We start from the raw sequence: 23,943 nt of genomic DNA, 5'->3' as shown, positions 1-23,943 counted from the left end.
AAAAAAATACTAAATTGGACATGAGACCAGACAAGTTGTGTTGTAAAATATAACTAAGATAAAAATTAATTTTTTTTAATGAGACTAAATATAGGGCCCCTAGAAAAAAAAATTTTTTTTTCCAAAAGGATTTTTAGTACAAAAGTGTTTATCGAATTTGGTGCACCCTAGAACATGGTGCCCTAGGCGGTCGCGTAGTTCGCGTATATGGTAGAGCCGCCCCTGCGGCTACAGCAGTAAACGAGTGCTGGTGGAAGAGAATCAGCAAATACCACCAAAATCCGAAGCAGTTATCTGCGCAAAGGTTGATGGAGATTGTCGGACAAAAAAATTGTGTGTTGTCGAGGCAGCAAACAAATCTACACCGAACACACTTGTAGGAAAACCCCTGGCTATGACAAAACAGGATCGACGTATTCCTGTAAGAGTACTCAATGAGTTCCAAGTCACTCAAACTGACAAAAGGAGCTATATTGGGAAGATGACAAGAGGCTCAAATAGTTATTAACTGTGAACAGCTCCAGGAACACATTTCAGCAAGACTGATCTTTCAAATGACATCACGGCATGGACGGAGGGGCTAGATCAAGATTATCAGAGTAAGGCAAAGCAACTGCTCCTAAAGTACGCAAACATATTTGACCAGGATGGTTCCAAACCAGGCCGCACCAATGTTGTGAAACATCAAATTGACACTGGAGACGGGAGGCTGATACGTCAAGCTCCTCGTAGTGTTCCACTGGCGAAGCGGGAAGTTGTGAGTCAAATCGTACAAGAAATGAGCGACAGAGCCGTCATCGAACCATCAGCTAGTCCATGGAGCTAACCGGTGGTACTTGTGAAGGATGGGCAAATGAGATTTTGCGTGGACTACCGCAAGTTGAACGACGTCACGAAAAAGGATAGCTACCCATTGCCAAGAATTAACGATACTCTGGACTCGCTATCTGGTACGAAATGGTTTTCCACACTGGACCTGAAAAGCGGCTACTGGAAAGTTGAGGTGAAGGAGGAAGATAAAGAGAAAACAGCCTTCAGTGTCGGTGATGGTCTTTAGTAATTTACAGTAATGCCTTTTGAACTTTGTAATGCACCAGCTACTTTTGAGAGACTCATGGATCAGGTATTGAAAGGACTACATTGGAAAACATGCTTTGTATACCTGGACGACATCATCGTAATGGGCAAGAACTTTGATGAACATCTTAAAAACTTGAAGGAAGTTTTCCAGAGAATAGCTGGCGCTGGTCTGAAACTAAATCCCAAAAAGTATGCGCTGTTTAAAAAGGAAGTAAATTATTTGGGTCGCAAGGTAACGACAGAGGGCATCTGCACTGCGAACGAAAAGATAGAGGCTGTAAAGGAGTGGGCAAGGCCACAGAACCTGCATGAATTGAAAAGTTTCCTTGGGCTGTGCACATATTACCGCCGATTTGTACCAAACTTCCAGCGTAGCCCATAGCCTCCATGAGCTTACAAGGAAAAATAAAACTTTTGAATGGAAGAAGGAGCAAGAGGCGGCTTTCCAAACATTGAAGGAGCGGTTGTGCACTGCCCCAATGTTGGCATATCCGATTCCAGGAGCAACATTTATTCTAGATACAGATGCGAGTGGATATGCTATAGGAGGCGCTTTATCACAACTGGTCGATGGACAGGAGAAGGTAGTTGCATATTACAGCCGTTCAATTGGAAAACCAGAGAGGAACTATTGCGTTACACGGAGAGAGCTGTTGGCATTGGTAGAGTGCATTAAACATTTTCACAAATACCTCTACGGCCAGCGATTCCGCGTCAGGACAGATCAGGCAGCGTTGAAATGGCTTCTGCAGTTCCGTAATCTGGAAGGACAATTGGCACGGTGGATCGAGCGACTACAAAGCTATGACTTTTCCATTGAGCATCGAAAAGGTAGTACCCATGGAAATGCAATGTCACGAAGGCCATGTAGTTTGAAATGCAAGCACTGTACAAAGGCCGAGGCTAAAGAAGACATTATAGATGTCCGGCTAATGACTATAACGTGTACGGATGAATGGGACAAGGAACAACTAATAAAGTGTCAGCTAGAAGATACAGATCTGTCACATATTATGCAAGGGCTCGAACGAAACGAAAGGCCAAACAGAGAGGAGATGTCAGCAGAGAGTTGCATTGCGAAGTCATGTTGGGCACAGTGGAACAGTTCAGAATTGATATCCGGTTGCTTGCGTCGAGTATGGGAGAGTGAGGATGGTCAATGCAAGAAGAAACTGATAGTTGTTCCCAGAAAGAGGATTCCTGACGTGCTCAGCGAGCTGCATAATGGTCCAAGCGGAGGTCATCTTGGAATCACGAAGACGCTCGAGAAGATTAAACAGAGATTCTATTGGGTTGGTTGCCATCAATCGGTCACTGAGTGGATTGCGAACTACGAGGTTTGCAGCAAAACGAAAGGGCCCAAAACCCGAAGCCATGGCCAGACGAAGCAATATAACTCAGGTGCGCCATTTGAAACGATCGCTATGGATGTCGCAGGTCCATTTGCTACTAGCAACTGCGGTAACAAATATGTACTGGTGGTTATGAATTATTTCAGCAAATGGCCAGAGGTATACCCAATCCCAAATAAAGAAGCGGAAACAGTAGCAGAAGTGTTTATAAACAATTGGGTTGCAAGGTATGGTGTACCAATGGAGTTACATTCTGACCAAGGCAGGAATTTCGAATCAGCTGTGTTCCAGGAAATGTGTAAATCATTGGCATTCGAAAAACACGGCCAACTGCATTGCATCCTCAGTCCGATAGTATGGTGGAACGATTTAATAGAATATTGGAGGAGCACTTAAGGAAAGTAGTGGACAAGTTCCATAAAGAGTGGGATATCCACATACCATTATTCTTGATCAACACTATCAACAACATCAGCACTGAAATCCAGCGAAGAATCAATCTTGCCAATAAATGCTACTTTGGACTAGGTAGGCAATTGAAAAGTAAAGTCCTCTCTCGGCGAACGAAAATCATACTCTACAAGTCACTTATCGTACCCGTCCTGCTATATGGGGCAGAAGCATGGACCGTGACAACAGCAGATGAAGCGGCTTTGGGAGTGTTCGAGAGAAAAGTTGTTCGAAAGATTTATGGACCTCTACGCGTTGGCGATGGCGAGTACCGAAGAAGATTTAATGATGAGCTGTACGAGCTATACGCGGACATCAACATAGTCCAGCGAATTAAAACGCAGCGGCTGCGCTGGCTAGGCCATGTTATGCGAATGAAAGATGATGCTCCGGCCAAGAAAGTGTTTCTATCGGAACCCGCCTATGGAAGCAGAGGTAGAAGGCGGCCCCCACTCCGTTGGAAGGACCATGTGGAAAACGATTTAAACTCCCTTGGTGTGACCAGTTGGCGCCGGTTGGCGGAGCGAAGGAGCGACCGCCGCGCCTTGTTGGACGGCCATAACCGTTTAGACGGTTAAGCGCCAATTAAGTAAGTAAGTAAGTTATTCTTGATGGCTTACCGATCAGCAGTGCATGAGGCTACGGGCCAAACCCCTGCAAAAGTAATTTTTGGCAATGACCTTCGACTGCCAGCTGATTTGAAGTTTGGGATAGATGCCGATGCCGATTTTGGAAGAAAAGCTGAGAGAAATACACGATCTGATAAGGCAACAAACAAAGATTATGAGTGACAAGATGAAATCTCATCTGGAAAGGCTAGCGGCATTTAGATCGGGAAATTTGTCTGATCGGGACGATCAGATTTAGGTGGAGGGCAGTGTGACGAATATTAGCAACACTAAGGTATACTATCATCTCTAAGCCAATACTAAGCAGCGACTTGCATGCACATCAATAAATCAATCATTATGTCTATATATATGTCCATACAAGCAGCGGAGAGAAACGCACAAATACATGCATATATCTGAGATACTCCCAAAAGTAGGCAATAATTTGTGCAAGTATCACTAACATATACACGCGCATATGAGAAGCTATAAACGTAGTTATAGCTAGTAATTTTATAGCTGGTAACAAACTAGTAAATTCTGGAAATAGAAGCGCCTAGAAATATGTCAACCAAACAGCATAAAATCAGCAACAGTTGAGGCACGAAAATCAGTTTGATTTAAAGAAGCTATCAGTTGCGAAGTATAAGTGTTATTTTCAAGTTGTCTAATAAAGACCATTTTTGCATTATTCAATATTGGAGTTATCAATTCAACAGTTTAGTGGTTCGAACGTTAGCAGATTTGGAATAAGCGGAATTTCAGTAAATTCGTTACAATATGTTACTACAAAAATTGAGGCTATAGGTCAGTGTAATATTTCGCAACTTTCAGAATTAAATTTATTGGCTATGATTACCATATAACTATTTACGTAATATTTAAGCAAACATTTTGTAACTTGAAACCAAATCTTCAACTTTTCCCGACCTGAAACAATTAAAATTTTTTAATTTTTTTTTTATTTAATTCGAAAAAATTTCAGTGCACATATAATTTTGTACATGTATTGTGATCTGCATCTCCATATAAAAAATTTTGAGCAGCACTGGTTATTATGGCTCTTTAAAAAGTCCGACAAAAGTTATATTTATGATTCATACAATTTTACGTCACTCATAATCAGTGCTGCTCAAAATTTTTTATATGGAAGTGCAAATCACAATACATGTACAAAATTGTATGAGCACTGAAATTTTTTTGTATTATAAAATTTTAATTGTCTGAGGTCGGAAAATTTGAAGATTTGGCTTCAAGTTACAAAATGTTTGCTTAAAATATTGCGTAAATAGTTATGTATATCATCAACATATAAGAGAAAATAAATTTAATTCTGAAAGTTGCGAAAAATTACAGTTCAGTTTTTGTAGGAACATATTTTATAAATATCGTCGGAATTTGGTTTTCAATAATCATACTAAAAGTGAATGTGGAGATTTCCACGAATGTTGGAAATTGTAATTGAGTTTGAGAACTTTCGAAATGCTTAATTAGAGGCATTTGCATGGTTTGTTTTAAATTTGTGTTAAAATGTACATATATTAGCAACAGAGATTACTGAGGTGCTGAACTACCACCTGAATGGTTGAATGGTTGCTCAATGGTTCCCCCACTTCCATTAAAAAAATGTCTCATAACCACGTAAAATAATATAGAGAATTTAAATACAAAATCACAGAAAATACCCCGTAAAAGAATCTCTAGGTCAAAACTAGTGCACTTCTACTGCATCCTGAACCACAAAAGGTTCTATCTATCTCTTTTACATACTTTCAATTGTCGACTTTAACACTAGGCGGTGGAAATTGTCCCCGCTGCATTACTTTTTCACTAGTTCCTAACTATATACAAACCTCCACTTTAAAACTAGTTCTTTTGGTACTTTTTCGATAGTTACGAACTAGTGTACAATTTTACAGTTAATATCTAGTTCTTTCTTGGCTCCGAACCGGAACGAAATTCTACATGTTGCTTCTAGTATGATATTATCACCTTTTTCGATAGTTCCGGACTGGTGGAATAGTGTTGAAAAAAGGGCATACTCAATGTAGTTGTAGCTCGTTGAAGCTGGTAGCAGTTTTTTTGTTGGTGGCCTATTTTTAAATACAGATATCTTAAATATGAAATATAAAAATCCAAACTGTCGATTTTATAACTGCCAGGAACCAGGAATTTGTAACACTAGTTACTGACTTCCCTTGAGGGTAATTACGTAATACCAAACGAAGTTAGAATAGGCTACTTTTCTTTTGGTAGAGTTTTGCTTATATTCTTTGGTCATATATATTGTAATTTTTTTTTATGAATCAATTTTGATAAAAAATTTTTTTCAGTGCTATCATAAAAAAAAATAAATAAATGTAAGGCGCGATAACCTCCGAAGAGATCTAAGGCCGAGCTTCTCTTCCAATTTGCGTCGTGCTCCTCTTGATTTTCCCTACAAATTGGCCGGACGGGACCTACATGTTTTATGCCGACTCCGAATGGCATCTGCAAGGCAGATGAGTTTTCACTGAGAGCTTTTCATGGCAGAAATACACCCGGAGCGCTTGCCAAACACTGCCGAGGGGCGACCCCGCTTAGAAAAATTTTCTTCTAATTGAAAAGCTTTATTTCTAAAATTTTGATGTTGCTTTGCCTGGGGTGCGAACCCAGGGTATACGGCGTGGTAGGCGGAGCACGCTACCATCACACCACGGTGGCCGCCAGTGCTATCATATTTATGATTAATTTTTAGTTGTCAAATTATTAGTGTACACTTTTTTTATCATACACAAGTGCCTGAGCTTCATACGGGAGTGCTTTTTCTTGGCACTTTCATAAGATATTCAAACTTTTGTATGTGATCCGAAATTATATGTGAGGGCATATGGTAGTGCCACAAATATTTTTTTATATTAGAATTCAAGGCAAAACAAAAACCAAAGTACTACAAGTGTATAGGGGTTGAGCAGCCCTGCTCATAATTTTTATAAAAAAATTTTTTGTTCTTACTGCAAAGTAATTGTTTCTTTTCGCCCCATGATGTAATAACGATAAGGTGGTCTATGTAATGACAGTTCATTTGAAAACTCCCATACAATACGAATGAGAGAAAGGGGAAGAATAGAAGAGGCCGTTTTGTGAAATAGTATTAAATAAAGTACTTTTTTGTATCAAATCCTAAGTACGTTTTTTACACTTTTGATGAAAATAATTCTTATATTAAAGTACGTTTATGTCAGGCTCTTCTAATATACTTCTGGTTCTGCTATTAAAAGTTTCTGCCGTTCGAAGTTTGCATAAACATGCAGGGCCGCAACTTAAAGATATATTACTATCCTTTCTTCAAAGCCTTTGTGAACCTAATGTTCGTGAATTCTGTTGTAGTATGGCAAACCTGAGATATTTCGCTTAGTTTGTGTTCCGAAAGGCAAACTGAGTTACAAGAAGAATAAACAGTGAAGGTATGTGGCAACTTAATGACGACCAAACTCTCCCACTTATGCTTGCGGCTATTCTACATAGTAGTTATTACTATACATACATAAACATAAACATAAACATAAGATGACGCAGTGAGGGAAGGAGGTTCGATGACGTTGCGCTGACGATGGAAATACCAGTGGCCTGTTATAGTTTGCAATACGCCTGGCGATAGGTAGGGCTGATCATTTTACTTGAGTAATGAGATACCCGGGTACTCACGTGGGGAGGATCCAAATACCCGGACAACCGATTACCCAAAATCTGTGAACAATGTAAATAAATAAAGGCGTGCTAACCTCCGAAGGGATTTAAAGTCAAGCTTCTCTTCCTATTTGCGTCGTGCTCCTTTTAATTTTACCTACAAATTGGCGGGACGAGTCCTACTTGTTTTACGCCGACTTCGAATGGCATCTGTAAGGCAGATGAGTTTTCACTGAGAGCTTTTATGGCAGAAATACACTCGGAGTGCTTGCCAAACTCTGTCGAGGGGTGACCCCGCTTAGAAAAATGTTCTTCGCATTGAAAACTTGTTTCTACGATTTTGATGTTGCTTTGCCTGAAGAGTGAGCCGAGGATCTTCGGTGTGGATGGCGGAGCATGCTACCATCACACCATGGCGGCCGGTATGTAGGAACTGCATGTATTTGTATATGAATAGGAGCATGAGTTATTTCAGAGAAGAAAGGTCGGATAATACCCGGCTATCCAATTACCGGGTTAATCGGGCATTACCAAAATTACTGAGGCAGCCGGCTCCAATAAGAACATGGCAGTTTGCCATGTCGAGCATTGAATCGTCGATACTGCAACATCATATGAGGCACGTCTCACAGCCCCATCCAAGATTAACCAGTAAGCACCGCAGACAAGATGGGGTAACCTGCGGGGCTAAAAATTATAGAAGGTTGTAACCTTATAAAGAATGTACATAAGAATGAAACTTTCTCGTCATTCACCATCGAATGGCCCACGGGTACACTGACCATCAGTATGGTAATGTGCTTAAGGCTAAAACCAGGCATGTTCACTCCGTCATAAACTGTTTCAAGTTTTTCTGATGGACTGCTTTACAATGAGTATTTTAACAATATTGCTTGCTGACCGAGATGTGCACTTGAATTGGCACCTGCCACATAAAACAACATATACATGAAAACAAAACAGCCACCAACTACAACTTCGAGCGCTAACTCTACCAATATATAAAAGTGGGGTTTAGCGACGTAAACGACAGGGTTAACAAAAGTATGCCTGTGTGACACCTGAAACATTGGCAACAGGCGGAAGAAAAGCTTTCGGAATACGCCTCAGAACGGCAAAGAGCAGGAAAAAAGCACCTGGAAAGGAAAAGCAAATGACCCGATTAATAAATATCATTTAAATATGTGTTATAATGATTATTTTAAACAAATTACCTTTATTTTGCGACGAAAATATTAAAATTTCTATAATTTTGTTAGACAAACAAAATTATTTTATGAAAACTGTCACGTATTCGAATTGTATAAAAGTCAACGCAAAATAGATTTGGAGAAAAAAGTGGCGCCGTTGCATAGTTTTTCAGAAAATTTGATTTGTGTAGTTTTTAGGACACTTTTTCTTCTAAATAAAAAAGTAGTTTTGCAAAGAGGCAAATTGATTGGGAGTTCAAGATGGCGGATTAGAAAGAGAAGCTGTCAACGTCAGTCACCTTGTAATTGCATCATGGTTTCGCCCATCGTGGATAAAACAAGTGTGATATCTTAGCAGTCAACTGCCTGACAGGATGCTCAAGATGGCTACTTTTTGCCGTTTTGGCAGCGTTTTGACAGGATGTTCAATATGGCGGTCGCCTATCTTCCGCGGGTGATAGAGATACAGGATGAGAGCACGATAGTCACTTTGAAAATCAGGTGATCCATTTTATTTGTAATTTTGACGTCTATGCAGAAGTTATCACACTTGTCTTATCAACTTAAAATTAACATCATTAAGATTAATATGTAAGAAAAAAAGGTAAAGCATTATGTAAAATATAATATAATAGTGTGGAATGCTATACATAAAAGAATACAATACTAGTGTGTGGGGTGAAAATGGCACTTAGATATGCAATAATAATATAAATATATGTATTATGCAATATTTATTTACAGATCCGAAGTCAAAATAAATACTAGGGTCCAGCAAAACTTTGATATCGTTATGTGATAGCTCGAGTAGATACGATTTTACATTTTTTAAAAACTTGTGCAAATTTCTTATGAGACGTATATTGGCAGGCAGGGCATTGAAAAGCTTACAAGAGACGATCGTGAAAAAGTTACTGTAATGAGTTGTACGATATGCAGGAATAACAACTAGGCCGTGGGTGTTTGTCCTCAGACTATAATTATCCGAAGCTAGGCTATGTAAATAACCGCATCGAATGAAAAATATTTTTAATGTCTTATAGTAATACATGTGTCTTATCGGCAGAATGCCAAGCTGGAGAGAGGCTTAATGTAGGTTGGGAACGTTGCCGAGTATATGATGCAGTGCAGGTATTGTGTTGTTTTAAATGCAAAGGCTTCAATCACAAAGCGGCTGACTGCAAGGAAAAGGAAGTATGCACAAAATGCTTGGGTGAGCATAAACATACACAATGCATAAAGGATGCAGTAAACAAGTGCATTAACTGCATACGAGCAAACAAGGAGCTGAATCTAGGACTTGACGAAAACCATGATACTCTGGATAGAACTTGGCCCGTATACCAACAAAAGCTAGATGCAAGGAAAAGAAAAGTTGTTTATTAGCAACCAAAGAAAATCCTTACAGCAGCGCAAAAGTCAAAATATTATTTAAATCGAGATAGCAATATATACAACTTGGAATGCATTTATCTTAATATTAGTAGTATCATAGCAAATAAAATCGAGCTGGAACGTCTTATTGAAATAAGAAGACCAAGTATTGTGTTATGTACGGAAACGTGTACAACAGAACATATCTTGGATTCTGAACTTAGTATTCCGACATACAAATGCATTCGTTGCGACTCTCAAAGTAGGCACACTGGCGGTGTTGTCATGTATGTGAATGAAAATATACAATTTAGCATAGTTTGCAATAAAGCTATCAACATGAATGTGTGGTGCATTATTGTAAAAATAAACAAATGCGCGTTAAAATGGAAAATCGGTGTACTATATCACTCACCAAGTAGCAGTGACTCCACCTTTATTACTTATCTAAATGAAATCATCACTGAACATCTCAAGGAGGCGGATAATAATTTAATAATTGGTGATTTTAATATCAATGTAAATGTATCGTCAACATACTCAAACCAGCTAACAAGTTTATTTGCACAAATGGCAATGATACAAAGGATAAACTTCGACACAAGGATAACAGAGTACTCGTCTACAAGAATTGATTTGCTATTCAGTAACAATGATAAAGTTAAAGCAGTAAATATAGGTGAACATCGCATTTCTGACCATGAGACAATCCACTTCGAAGTGCCAACAACAAAGCTTTGTAAAATGAGAAGGTATGCTACTGTTACATGTTGGGAGTACTATAGTGCTGAAAATCTTTTAACTTTGCTACGAACATGCGATTTCAGCTTTATGTCAATTTCCGGAGTAGAAACTAAAACTAAAGCCCTAAACGAAGTTTTAACTGTGGCTATGCAAGCACTGACTTATATAAAGAGGACCCAAATACAGATAAGAAATAAGTGGTACGACCGAGAATTAACAAACCTGCGTAAAAGAAAAATAGAATCTTATAAAACTGCTCGAAATACTGGATTTTGGGACGAATATAACGTCATTAAGAAAATATATAAAAGAACCATAATTTATAAAAAAAAAAAGAAATACATGGAAGATAGAGTAAATCATAAAAATGGCGATATGAAACGTATGTGGAAGTGTCTAAAAGACCTCGTCGAGCTTAATGATGTTAAAAAACATATCACTAAAATTGTAATTAACGGTGAATGCCTGGAAATGAATATGATATAGCTAATGCCCTAAATAACTTTTTTATACAAAGTATTGTTGAAATTAATGATAGCATCGAAGAAATTGTAAATGGGGATGAAATAAGCGCAAATCATAGTAATCCATTTGAAACATTTAAATTTACTGACATTGTAGTGGACGATATTATTATTATCACAAAATCACTTAAAAACAAATATGGCGGCGGCAAGCTTTTATCGGAGGGTGTCGTTAAAGATGCCATGACATATACTGCTAATTTCTACAAAGACATAATTAACGAATCCTTAAACAGCGGTATTGTACCTAGTTACTGGAAAATTTCAACAATAATACCTGTTGAAAAAGTAAAAAATACAATGAAACCTGAGGAACTAGGTCCAATTAACACGTTACCTACAGATGAAAAAATTATGGAGACAGCGGTGAAGGATCAACTTGTGGCATACTTAGAGAAGCACAATGTGATTATCCCAGAACAATCGGGATTCAGGAAGAGCCATTCTTGTGAAACAGCGTTGAATATGGTAATTGCAGATTGGAAAGAAGACATGGCGGACAAAAAATTTACGGTGTCTGTCTTCTTGGATTTAAAACGGGCTTTTGAAACTGTCGATAGATCTGAGCTATTGGACGTTATGTTTAAAATTGGTATAAGAGGAAAGGCTTTGGAATGGTTCCGGAGTTATTTGGGTGACAGAAAACAGAGAACGATAATTGGAAAGGAGGTTTCATCAGTGGTGGATGTTAACATTGGTTTACCACAAGGCTCGGTCTTGGCTCCAATATTGTTTACATTGTATATCAATGATATCAAAAGATGCTTAAAATATTGTAAAATACGTCTATTTGCGGATGATGCATTGCTTATCATAAGCGAAAAATATGCAGAATGTGCCATGCTGAAAGTACAAGAAGACCTGGACTCGCTATACAAATGGTTATGCCTTAGAAAATTGAAAGTAAATGTCGAAAAAACTAAGTTCATGATATTTTATAAAACACACATATAACATAGGTAACAATATTTTAAATAATATTACGCTGATGGTAAAAAACATGGGAATCCAAAGAGTAGACAAAATTAAGTATTTAGGAGTTTTGATTGATGATAATCTAAATTTTCGAGAGAATGTAACTTATCTGGAAAGGAAAATTGCACATGAAATGGGCTTCATGTATAGAACATGTAAACACATCAGTCAAAGTCATAAAATATTGGTTTATCGGTCAATTATTGAACCACACTTTATTTATTGTCCTACTATTCTGCTATTAAGTAATGATATATATATTAAGAAACTTCAAATACAGCAAAACAAGGCAATGCGATTTATTTTAAAATGTCCTCCAAGAACGCCAAAAATTGTAATGCTCAATAGATTAAACTGGCTTAGTATTAAACAGTCAGTTAGTTATTTCACATTGAAATTTATACACCAACTTAGGTTAGGAATGTTACCGAATTACCTGAGTAGTAAAATACATTATAATCATGAAATCCACAATTATGGAACAAGAAATTGCAATAATATAAGACTGCCTAGAATAAGAACTGAGTTCGCCAAAAGGTCTCTTGAATATTTAGGGTATAAAATGTATAATGAGTTACCTTCTGATTTGAAAGACTGTGAAAATATTAGTAAGTTCAAAGAAAAATTTTTTTTATATTGTACGTCACTAAATGTGACATGAGTATTTATGTTTAATCTCTTATTTTAACCTAAACTAGGTCTTAAAGACCGTAATAATAAATAAATAAATAAATAATAAGTTTTGTAAAAAGCTCCATGGAGTGATGTAAAAGGATATAAAATTTTCTAACAAAATTAGGGATGCTCGAAATTCATTTCAGACCTATGGTCCCATGGACAATATTACTCAGTATGACCCATAGATTCAGAAACTGGATGTGGGCCTGAAGTTTTTTCCCATACAATTTGACCCGCCCTAATGTACATATACGTAGTATAGAAAATACAATGCACCTTTAAATTCAAAGTGCACACTCATGCTTCTCTTAAGTTGCCGACAACATTACACACCATGATGGAATCATGCCTACATACGTACATATCTTCAATTTATATAAAAAATGTATTATCCTACAATCATCGGTTTCGACTCATTAAATTTTTCACTTTTAATTTAAAAACGCAGGAAACACCTTCACAACCGAATTTTTTACCGGATATCAGCTGCTGTCTTTTCACTAGAGATGCTAAAAATCGGTTTGCGGCCGTTTTATATATCGATAAATACTTGTGTACGACCTTGCATTTTGTTGTATATAATAACACAAGCGAGGAAGTGCATACTGGTTTGAGAAAACTTGTGAAATAGCTAAAATATAATAAATTAAAATCAGAAAGGGTATTATTGAGCGAAATGAAGCGCATAAAGAGCAATTCAAGCAATGCAACAGAGGTCAAGAAAACAAAATCCTCAAGTAAAGTGAAGGATACTTATAACGGCCAGGAGGATGCAAATGCATCCCCACTATGTGCAAGCGACAAATCCGTAGCAAGTACCGTATTTATAGAATCCCTACAAAAGCGTCGTTTAGATACAGCCGAAAGTATCTCAGAGTTTCACTTTAATAAAAAACGTGTACGCCTTCTAAGTAAGGTGAAGGAAGTTAGTGATAGTCGTACCGGCGGTGTACTCTATTGGATGTCACGCGATGTACGCGTACAGGATAATTGGGCATTACTATTCGCTCAGCGTTTAGCTCTGAAGCTCAAATTACCGCTTTTGATTGGCTATTCCTTGGTACCGAATTTAATTCATGCCACATTACGCCATTATAAGTTCATATTAGGTGGTTTGGAGGAGGTTGAGGGTGAATGTCGTAAACTGCAAATACCGTTTAAGCTATGGAAGGGCTCCCCTGGACAGTGTTTGCCCGAGTTTGTACGCTCACATAATATTAGTGCACTAGTATGCGATTTCATGCCCTTGAAGATTCAACGGCAATGGGTAGATGAGGTAAGCGCTGCACTGCCTAAAGATGTACCCTTTACACAGGTGGATGCACATAATGTGGTGCCGTTGTGGGTAGCATCTGAAAAGCAGGAATATGGAGCACGTACTATACGAGGAAAAATTAATTCAAAACTAGAAGAATTTCTGACCGAATTTCCGCCAGTAATAAAACATACGTATAATAAAAAACTAATGGCTGACTACAAGTTGGTAAATTGGAAAGCAGCTGAAGAATTTTTGGAATGCGACCGCTCTGTGGATGCTGTAGATTGGGCAATGCCGGGCTATAATGCCGGAATTGCACAATTGCAAAGTTTCTGTGCAAAACGTTTACGCATTTTCAGTGATAAACGCAATGATCCAACTGTAAATGCGCTTTCCGGACTATCACCATGGTTCCATTTTGGTATGTGCTAAAACAATTTAGCATAGCACCCTATTCATTTATAGTTTCTTTCCTTTTCTGAAGGTCACATTTCGGTTCAACGCAGTGTTCTCGAAGTGATGCGTTATAAATCTAAAGCAAAAGCATCTGTTGAAGCCTTTTGTGAGGAAGCTATCGTACGACGTGAGCTAGCAGACAATTTCTGCTACTACAATGAACATTATGACAGTCTTAAAGGCTTACATGCCTGGGCTGCTAAAACTCTTGATGATCATCGTAAAGATAAACGTAGCCCTTCATATACCCTTGTCGAATTCGAACAAGCACGAACTCATGATGATCTATGGAATTCGGCACAGATACAATTAATGCGTGAAGGCAAAATGCATGGATTTTTGCGTATGTATTGGGCGAAAAAAATATTAGAATGGGCTCCAACTCCAGAAATGGCTCTGGAGACAGCAATTCTTTTGAATGATAAATATAGTTTGGATGGGTGTGATCCGAATGGCTATGTAGGTGAGTAAGGAGTTTATCCTAAAGCAAATGTGGAATCAGTGTAAACAAGTAAATTAATTTTTCTAATTACAATTCCGCAATGTTGTAGGTTGCATGTGGTCCATTGGTGGTGTGCACGATCAAGGTTGGGCTGAACGCGCTATATTTGGCAAAATACGTTTCATGAACTATAAAGGTTGTCAGCGTAAATTCGATGTTTCTGCATTTGTTGCCCGCTATGGTGGTAAAGTTTATAAGTCTTAGTAAATGGTCTATTCATTCTTTAGTATCTATATACTCTGAAGCCTAGTCCCAAGTGTCCTCTTAAAAGTGTTCGCTTTTGATATAATACCCTAATCACTACTTTTATCAAACTCAGTGCAAATTATTATAAAGCTACTTGTACCTAGCACCAAGCAAATAAGTTTTAAGTAGTTTTTGTCACATTTTAATTATTGTAACACTTTTTGAGAAGGTATTAAATAAAAAGAAAAATTAGGCAATTTAAATAGTCTCAATATCAATAAAGAGTCCTAATGGGCGTCTATGATTCAACATCATAAATGTTCTACCTGGTAATGCTAATGCACCCAAAATCGGATTCACCTGGAGCCAAATTTTATATTAACATGGTATATTTCACCAAGTCAGTGAAACAAGTCCACCAATTTCAGCTACAAAATAAATTTCCTTTTAATTGTAGCAAATTTTATTTCACACTCTTTTCCGTAACTAACACATATTTCCAATGTAACCGAAAATGTAAGAAAAGGTTTAATATTCAAAACTACTTTCAGACATCTAATCTTTCTCTGCTATCTTTGTTAAGTGATCCTCAACTTCTTTTTCATCTAAAACCGTAAAGTGTGGGCTATCCTTAGTCACGATACCAATTTCAATACCATTTGGTTTGAAGTCGACTTGCAGTACTTGTGATAGACATGTAATAGCTAATTGTATAGCCTTTTCAGTCGACAGTTCGCTTTTGAATTTTTTCTCTAAGTAACTCCTAGCATCTTGTTGCTTTACGCCAACAGCAACAGCTTTTAATCCACAATAGTAACCAGCAGGATCAGTTTTGTAGACAGCAGGACCCAATTCGTCATCGTATGCAATAAGTACCATGCCTTTAATATAATGGAAACTAGTTATTATATATGCCCTATGTATGCATATTAAATATCAAACTTACTGCATGCCAATGGCCGCATTTCCGCATTTTGAGTGTAAACTTGATTAACATCTGCAATGCGGCGGCATAATACGTCTACAGGTATATCATAGCCGAATTTATAGCGAAAATTTGCAGCTTCATATCGTGCTTTTTGCACTTGTGATCTGCTGTCGGCTGCAATGAGAGTTATTAAATATGCTGGAATGGTTGTCTTATATATGTATGGTTGTTTACCTATGCGCCCTGTCATAACGCAACCAATATTTTTCGTTATGCGAAAGATATGGGTGACTGTTTCGGGATCAATCAGCTTCTCAGCCACCTTCTTTTGTGTTGCTACAACAGCGCAATCTTTGCCTTTCAATGCCACCGATGTTAGGCCTTCATGATCAATTGATTTGAAAGCATATTCTATGAGGCATAATGGGATTCAATATTTTTATTATTTCAGTAACACACATTTTTCTACATAAAAAGCAAAAGAATAACTACTTACCTACTTGGTATAGACGTCCCTCGGGCGAGAAAATTGTAATGTGTCTATCAAAGCCGGCTGAACTACCACGCGACATCTTGTAATTTGCTCTTTATAGGAATGAAGAAACTGCAAATTTTATTGGTAAGTATTACTCTTAGCTTCAAAAATGAAGTTCAAAAATAATCACTACTTATAGTACAATTTAAAATACCAAATTTACCCAGAGAAAACAAAATTATATGAATGACCAGCAAATTGTTAAATTCTGTTTCTTCTTCTTATTGTAACATGTATTCACAGTTGCAGCAATCAAAACATGTCATTCTTACCGGCGAGTGTGAGACATTCAATAAATATTTTAGGAGTATTGGGGCATACTCCGTCAAGACTGAGTATGTATCATTGTGAATTCCTACATGTGAAGAAGCCTTCTATTCTTCCATTGTCGCTATATAGCGGCTCCGCATCCGAAGAAACCAAGCCTAAAGTCTAACTAGGCGGTGTCGTTGAAAAAGGTAATAAAGGAAGTTGACATACCCATCTTTCCAATAAAGCCGAATTTTCGTAAAAACTTTGACATCAACAATGTAGGAAGCTTTCCCGATCACGTGGTATATGATATGAGAAGAAAATATTGCATGTGGCCAAAGTTAGCAATTTCGATGCGTAACTGCGCTGCTAGTAAATAAATGCACACCAACAGCAAATTAATACCTATATGACACTACTTTATTTGCCTGTATTTTTTCTTGTATTTTATCTTGAATTTTTTGTCGCACTCCCTCCTAATACGACTTCAGTACTAGTGTAAGTGTGTAAACTATATTTCAAAAAAGTAACGAAATGCAAGGAAAATACAATCTAGTTCATTAGAAACAAACGAGTTGGTTTGTATTTCGATAGGTTTTTTTGACATTCGGCCCTTTTTTCTTTATTTTTTTCTGACACATGAAAATTTTGTTTTTAGTTTGAAATTTTGGTGCATAAAAACACAATTAAAATCAACTTTCTTAGTGAAACTAAAAGCAAGTGTTACCTTCTTGCATGCCTAGGAGTGATGTTGTCCAATCCTACTTTAGTTTCTTAATTAAGAAAAGGAAATTGTATTTCTTATTGCTGAAGCTTTAAGCCTTTGGCCTACAATCCAACCTTAGTGTAATATTAACCTCATGTATTGCTTAGTTTGGTCTTACAAATATTTACGTACACATGTCCGTATATGCTTATACCTAGATAACTATATTCGATCTAAGTAGATATGCAGGTATGTATTTATCATTGGTTATACATGTGCATTTCTAAGTCTGTATATGCTTACACATATATAACAAATCATAATTCAAATTATTTACACAAAGCGGTACGATCACGGGGACAACATGTGTACAATTGCATATCATCAGCATAAATATGGACGTTACAAAACTTAAGCACATTTGGAAAGTCATAGATGTACAGAACAAATAGCAGAGGTCCCAGAATAGAGCCTTGTGGGACGCCTCTGAAAACATGTAGGAAGTCAGACTTTCTACTGTCTAAACAAATCGCCTGAGTCCTTCCGCCAAGATACGATCTAATAAGTGAAGTTGCATGTCTCGAGAAATTAAATAAACTTTTCAGTTTCTTATAGAGTAGGGTGTGGTCGACAGAGTCAAAGGCTTTAGAGTGGTCAAGAAGTGTCAGAAAAATAATATTATTATCATCAACTCGCTCTCGAATGTCTTCTATCACAGATAGAAGTGGACTGACAGTCAGTAATGAGCTTATTGTCATGAACATACCTCGTAATCTGCCCATGCAAAATTCGTTCAACGACCTTTGAAAGAAAAGGTAGTATGGCTATAGGCCGATACTCTTTATTTTGCTTACGCATTGGGATAATTTAGCAGCTTTCCAGCATTTAGGAAAAATACCAGTGGTAAGAATAAGGTAAATGGGGAAGGAATATGGGAAGAATGATCTTTACGAATTTGGCATCTATATCATCAAACTCCATGGCAATCGACTTCACAGAAGTAGGGCTTGCAGTACATCACATTCATCGACACACATAAACGCAAAAGGAATGGAATCTATATTAGCACACTCAGGGTAGCTGTCTGTACAGATATTAGCGGCTGAAGTTGGTAGTATTACGAATCTAGAATTTGGTTTTTTAATGTTAACGTCAGCAAGATCAGACAGTTCTCCTTTGGACTTAGCGATCCCGATTTTCTTGATGTTGCTCCATGTTTCTCTGGTACTCAAGGTAGCACTGAACTTATACTTATAATAATTTGCCGTAGCCGACCTTATAGCTTTGTTGACAGTAAGGCGATTTGTTTTGAAGAAGGTAAGCGTTTCTCAAGTTCTGTACCTCTTCCAGTGAGAGTAGGCGTGCTTCAGTTGGTTTATTAGATGTTTTAAAAAATAAAAATAAATGTAAGGCGCGATAACCTCCGAAGAGATCTAAGGCCGAGCTTCTCTTCCAATTTGCGTCGTGCTCCTCTTGATTTTTCCCTACAAATTGGCCGGACGGGACCTACATGTTTTATGCCGACTCCGAACGGCATATGCAAGGCAGATGAGTTTTCACTGAGAGCTTTTCATGGCAGAAATAAAATCGGAGCGCTTGCCAGACACTGCCGAGGGGCGACCCCGCTTAGAAAAATTTTCTTCTAATTGAAAAATCTTATTTCTAAAATTTTGATGTTGCTTCGCCCGGGAGTTGAACCCAGGGCATACGGTGTGATAGGCGGAGCACGCTACCATCACACCACGGTGGCCGCCGCATTAAACCAGGGTCTACTTTTATGTTTGCATACTTTAGAGTTTTACTGGAACATGATCATCAAATAGCCTACTTATGTTGTCTTGGAGGATTTCTGTCTGATCATCAACCGATGTCAAGGTACGAATCGTGTTCCACTCGACCGACTGAACTGATTCGACTAGGGAAGAATAATCAATCTTTCTAAAATCCCGAAAAGTAAACGAACATGCTTTGCTTGACGTTTGAAAGTCGTATATTAAGAATATTAAGTCGTGTTTAGAGAAGCTAGAGGCGGATAGTTGGGTGTAGAAGCACTTTCTGAATATCATTCACGAAGAATAAATCTAAGAGCGAGGAACTAGAGCTTGTGAAATGAGTTGGTAGAGTACAGTTGGTGGGAAAGAGTCCCAGAGATTCCATACTCAGTTTCAAACTAGCATCCACTAGCAAATTACTATTAAAATCACCAGAAATGATAATATTTTCACAATTCATTATTAACAGTTGAAGAAAATCAAAGAAAGCGGAAAAGTTTATTTGGCGATTTGGTCTGTATGCGCAGCCGATAAGAACCTTCTGTTATTCTCGGAAAACTCATCAACGAACACATATTCAACAGAATCACTAGGACTAGAACTGCAACACAATTTACAGGACAATGTACTTTTAACATATATCACAACAACACCACCATGACCACCTCGATCAGCTCTGAAAAGTTGGTACCCGTTTAATTTCACTAGGTCATTATTATGACATGAAGAAAACCATGTTTCAGAAATACATATGATATCAATATCGGAACTTTCACACATACATCTCAACTCACCGAGCTTTTTGAAGAGACTTTGCGCATTTATATGTATAACCTTGGGACCTTTAGCTTATCACTGACTATGCACGACAGAGTACTTATGCAGTTCTTCGAGCTCGACAACTCACAACCGGAACCCAACATTATAAAGACAATAGGGTAAATGCTTTTCACTACAATTCACTAACGATATGTTCAAACATTTTAACACATTGAAAGCCATGAAAAAGACAGACGAATGCGATACATAGATGGCTTGTATCGAATAGGTATAAGAGGTGATGGTAGAATAGTATCTTTACGTGGCTAGTTCACGTTTCGGTACAAAATAACTGGCTGCTGCACAGATCAGTCCAGAAATACCTCAGCTCGAGTTTCGGCGACAAATAGCCATTTATTATTGTAAACACTTTGGTGACCATCCCAAATAAAAAGGACCTCGAAAAAGGAAAGGAACAGCGAAAGAGACATTAAGATATGATGGGCTCAATCATTTTGTTCGTCCATGCGAAAAAAGATGTTGTGCTGCCGATTTGTGCGTTTCTGTTGGTAGAACCGAGTGTCGAAATGTAACGTTGGGATTTGCGTAAAATTTTTTAAGAAATATCACATGCCATCTTAATTATTAAATACGATACGGTATAAAGTGTTTTTATAAAAAATTGTTTTGAATATATATATTTTTATTAAAAAATTGTTTTGAATATATACTTAAAAAGCTGTTTAAAATAATTTTTCTTTAATTCACACCTGTTAAGTTGAAATATATAGCATAAATCCTTGTTTTACTTAAACAAAAACACATGGGGAAAAATACGTCATATCATGCCCAGTGTGACCATATGGTCACACCTTATAAGTCGGTTCAGGAAACATGCCTTAAAATAGGGATGGTACCTAAGTGACCATTGGACCTATAAAAGTCATCATTTAAAATATTTCAGAAATCCCAGACGAAAAAGTTCGAGGAGGATTCGAGTGAATTAGGTGTTTTTGCATAAAACTGCAAACGGTCAAAAATTAGCGCACAAAAGTTTACTAGGCAACTCTGTATAGTGAGAGAGCGATCAGCTGACACGTTCTTACGAAAAAAAATCAAAATTGTTTTCATTTCTACGTACGTACGTGCGTTGCACGTCGGTAAGTTTTCGTTTACATTACACATTCATAAGATAGGTAGTGTCAGCTGACACGTTTTTTGTACGTACGTTCGTGGGTAACTGCAGCTTAAACCTTTAAAATGGTGTCAGCCATGGTTCAACTCTATGGTTGGCTCATCTATACAGCAAGAAGTTATATCTGTTCAAATTATCAAAATCTGTGTATTGGTATTAGGCGAATGGAATGAAATGAAAACATAAAACATAGCAGTTTTTATCTGTGGTAAGAAAATTTTGTCAATGTGTTGGTTTCATTTTGAGTTTTCCATCTCCTTTTGACAATCCCATCGACCATGCAATGATAAAAATAAAATCAGCTGATGAAATGAGCCAACCATATAATTGAGCCATGGGTGTCAGCTGACACGTATTTTGTACGTATGTACGTTCGTGACTGCAGTTTAATAAATAGTAAATTAAGGGCGAATTAATGGTGACTTATAACCATAAAGCCATAACCAGATAAATCAGCTGATCGAACCTACTTTATGGAAAGGAATGTAATCGATTAATGGTGCCATACCATAACGCTAACGCCATAGCCAATCATTTGGTTTTGGTTTCTCGCCATATCCATAACCTAAAAATATTTGAGTTGGTGAATTTAATAACTTTTTTTAGATTTTCTTCATTGTTTTGGATACGTTATGACTAAGATACTTATTTTTTGTGGAATATGTTTGTAATTTTTTGCGTTTTCATCATTTTTATGAAATTTTCACGATTTTTAGGTTAAGGCACCATTAATCGATCACATTGAGATGGTTATGGATATGGGTGTGGTTACGACTATGGCGTTAGGGTTAAAGCCGGAGTCATTGGTGCCGTATGTCGTATCGCTGTATCCATATCCCTAACGTAATCAACTGTTTATCGTTACGACGGTAAACCAAAACCCAATTGGTTGGCTTCGATACGGTTACGACCTTAGCGGCACCAATAATCGATTGCATTGATTCTCATAAAGCTGGAGACATTGGTGCTTTATCGGTAACCGTATCGGTAACCTTTTAACAGCTGATTCGACCAACCTTATGAGAATCAATGCAATCGATTATTGGTGCCGCTAAAGTCGTAACCGTATCGTAGCCAACCAATTGGGTTTTGGTTTACCGTCGTAACGATAAACAGCTGATTACGTTAGGGATACGGATACAGCGATACGACATACGGCACCAATGACTCCAGCTTAAGGTTGGTCGAATCAGCTGTTAAAAGGGTACCGATACGGTTACCGATAAAGCACCAATGTCTCCAGCTTAAGGAAGTTTAATTTGGCTTTTAGTGATGGACGATATGGCCATTTTGAGCTATCAGTGAAAATAGAGCTATTCTTGAATCACTGCTATTTTTTATATCTATAGCGATCGCTTTATTTTAACATGCGATTCTATACAGAAGATATAATGGGCGATACAGCGATTTTGAGCTATCAGTGAATATAGATATGGCTATTTTTTACAGCTATGGCGATCGCTTTCATTTATCTTTGATAAGCGAATCTGCAATTATTTGTATACTTGGATATAAAAAATGAATGTTTGCTTACCGGAGTAGATTGAATGTTATACATTAATTTAATTTAGTATACAGAATATATGAACCAAAATTGGAATAAAAAGACAAAAGTATGTACCTTTTATTGTAAACTGATGTAATGTGAAATTCTAATTTTCTGAGATGTTATGATATATATTATTAATTGGCTTACGATAATATGTTCAGTCTCGTATTACACTCAATGAGATGAAACTAGCTGAAATAGATGTCTATGCATCTTTGTTTAATAAATTTTGCTAATTGAAAATGCTTCGATTTTTAAATGTACGATTTATTTACTATATTACAGGCATGCTTAACGAACGAAACGATATCATTTCGTTACGATAATCAACGCTAATAAACGAAACGAAGTCACTTCGTTTCGTTTATTAACGTTAAGATCGTCAAATTAACGTTAACTTGACGTTCTTAACGTTAATAAACGAAACGAAGTGACTTCGTGAAGTGACTTCGTTTCGTTTATTAGCGTTGATTATCGTAACGAAATGATATCGTTTCGTTCGTTAAGCATGCCTGCTATATTATACTATGTGAAAACTATTTTGATTTTTTCCGTGAGAATGTGTCAGCTGATCGCTCTCTCACTAGACAGAGTTGCCTAGTAAACTTTTGTGCACTAATTTTTACCCGTTTGCAATTTTATGCAAAAACACCTAATTAAAGTTTGAAAAATTGTGAAAATAATTCGAAATAATTATGTAAAAGTGCTGATTATAAATATGTAATCTATTTATACTTATTTAATATGTATTCCGGCCTTTTACAATATCAAAAATTAAATTGGAAAAAGTTGATGTTTCCATAAGCATACATGCAAAATGGTCAATGGCAACAGTGCTTATCTGTAAACAATACACACACAAATATGTTATGTGCATGTACACAGACGCATACATTGATTCCTACGGGCTTGAAAGTTAGGTCAAACGTGCTTCGTACGACAAAAGTCCTTACGTACGGCACACGTCGGTGGGTAACTGTCGCATAAAACATTTGGAAGGAACATGGAAACGCACAAAACATAAAATTATGCCGGTCAACCAACCCTTTGCGCATCCAATGCACTCAGCCACAAATGCAACATACAAAATAATTTGGATAAACAAAGATCAGCAGTAAAAGTCGCCAAACTAAGCGCTGCTACTAATTGGGACTTTTCTCTACATACTTACGTACAAGCATACGACACACCAACGCAC

The 23,943-nt window shown here is 37.3% G+C and overlaps 2 protein-coding genes across 3 annotated transcripts in view; one reads left to right on the top strand and one right to left on the bottom strand.

Annotated features, from left to right (window-relative positions):
* phr (photorepair) overlaps positions 1-15,312 on the top strand; it is a 74,170-nt gene extending 58,858 nt beyond the window's left edge. The window contains exons 2-4 of the mRNA XM_067774060.1: positions 13,096-14,326; positions 14,390-14,824; positions 14,913-15,312. Coding sequence (XP_067630161.1) covers positions 13,324-14,326; positions 14,390-14,824; positions 14,913-15,067 — 1,593 coding nt within the window. The 5' untranslated portion in view covers positions 13,096-13,323 and the 3' untranslated portion in view covers positions 15,068-15,312. The remainder of the gene's footprint in view (positions 1-13,095; positions 14,327-14,389; positions 14,825-14,912) is intronic.
* A 156-nt stretch (positions 15,313-15,468) lies between these two features.
* On the bottom strand, positions 15,469-20,063 carry Prosalpha1 (Proteasome alpha1 subunit). 2 transcript variants are annotated; one of them, XM_067774067.1, is made up of 5 exons: positions 20,037-20,063; positions 16,474-16,581; positions 16,212-16,388; positions 15,996-16,151; positions 15,469-15,930 (listed from the first exon to the last, which is right to left on the bottom strand). In XM_067774067.1, the coding sequence occupies exons 2-5, from the start codon at positions 16,547-16,549 to the stop codon at positions 15,605-15,607; spliced, it is 735 nt and encodes a 244-aa protein (XP_067630168.1). In that variant the 5' UTR covers positions 16,550-16,581; positions 20,037-20,063; the 3' UTR covers positions 15,469-15,604. The 2 variants fall into 2 exon arrangements, with proteins under 2 accessions (XP_067630168.1, XP_067630167.1); XM_067774066.1 differs by lacking the exon at positions 20,037-20,063 and adding an exon at positions 16,676-16,805.
* Between the last annotated feature and the right edge of the window lie 3,880 nt (positions 20,064-23,943).

This window comes from Eurosta solidaginis, chromosome 3 (assembly GCF_040869045.1).
Source record: "Eurosta solidaginis isolate ZX-2024a chromosome 3, ASM4086904v1, whole genome shotgun sequence".
Classification (NCBI taxonomy): domain Eukaryota; kingdom Metazoa; phylum Arthropoda; class Insecta; order Diptera; family Tephritidae; genus Eurosta; species Eurosta solidaginis.
The sequence above is the reverse complement of the archived record's forward strand: the minus strand, read 5'-3'. Positions and strand labels throughout refer to the sequence as shown.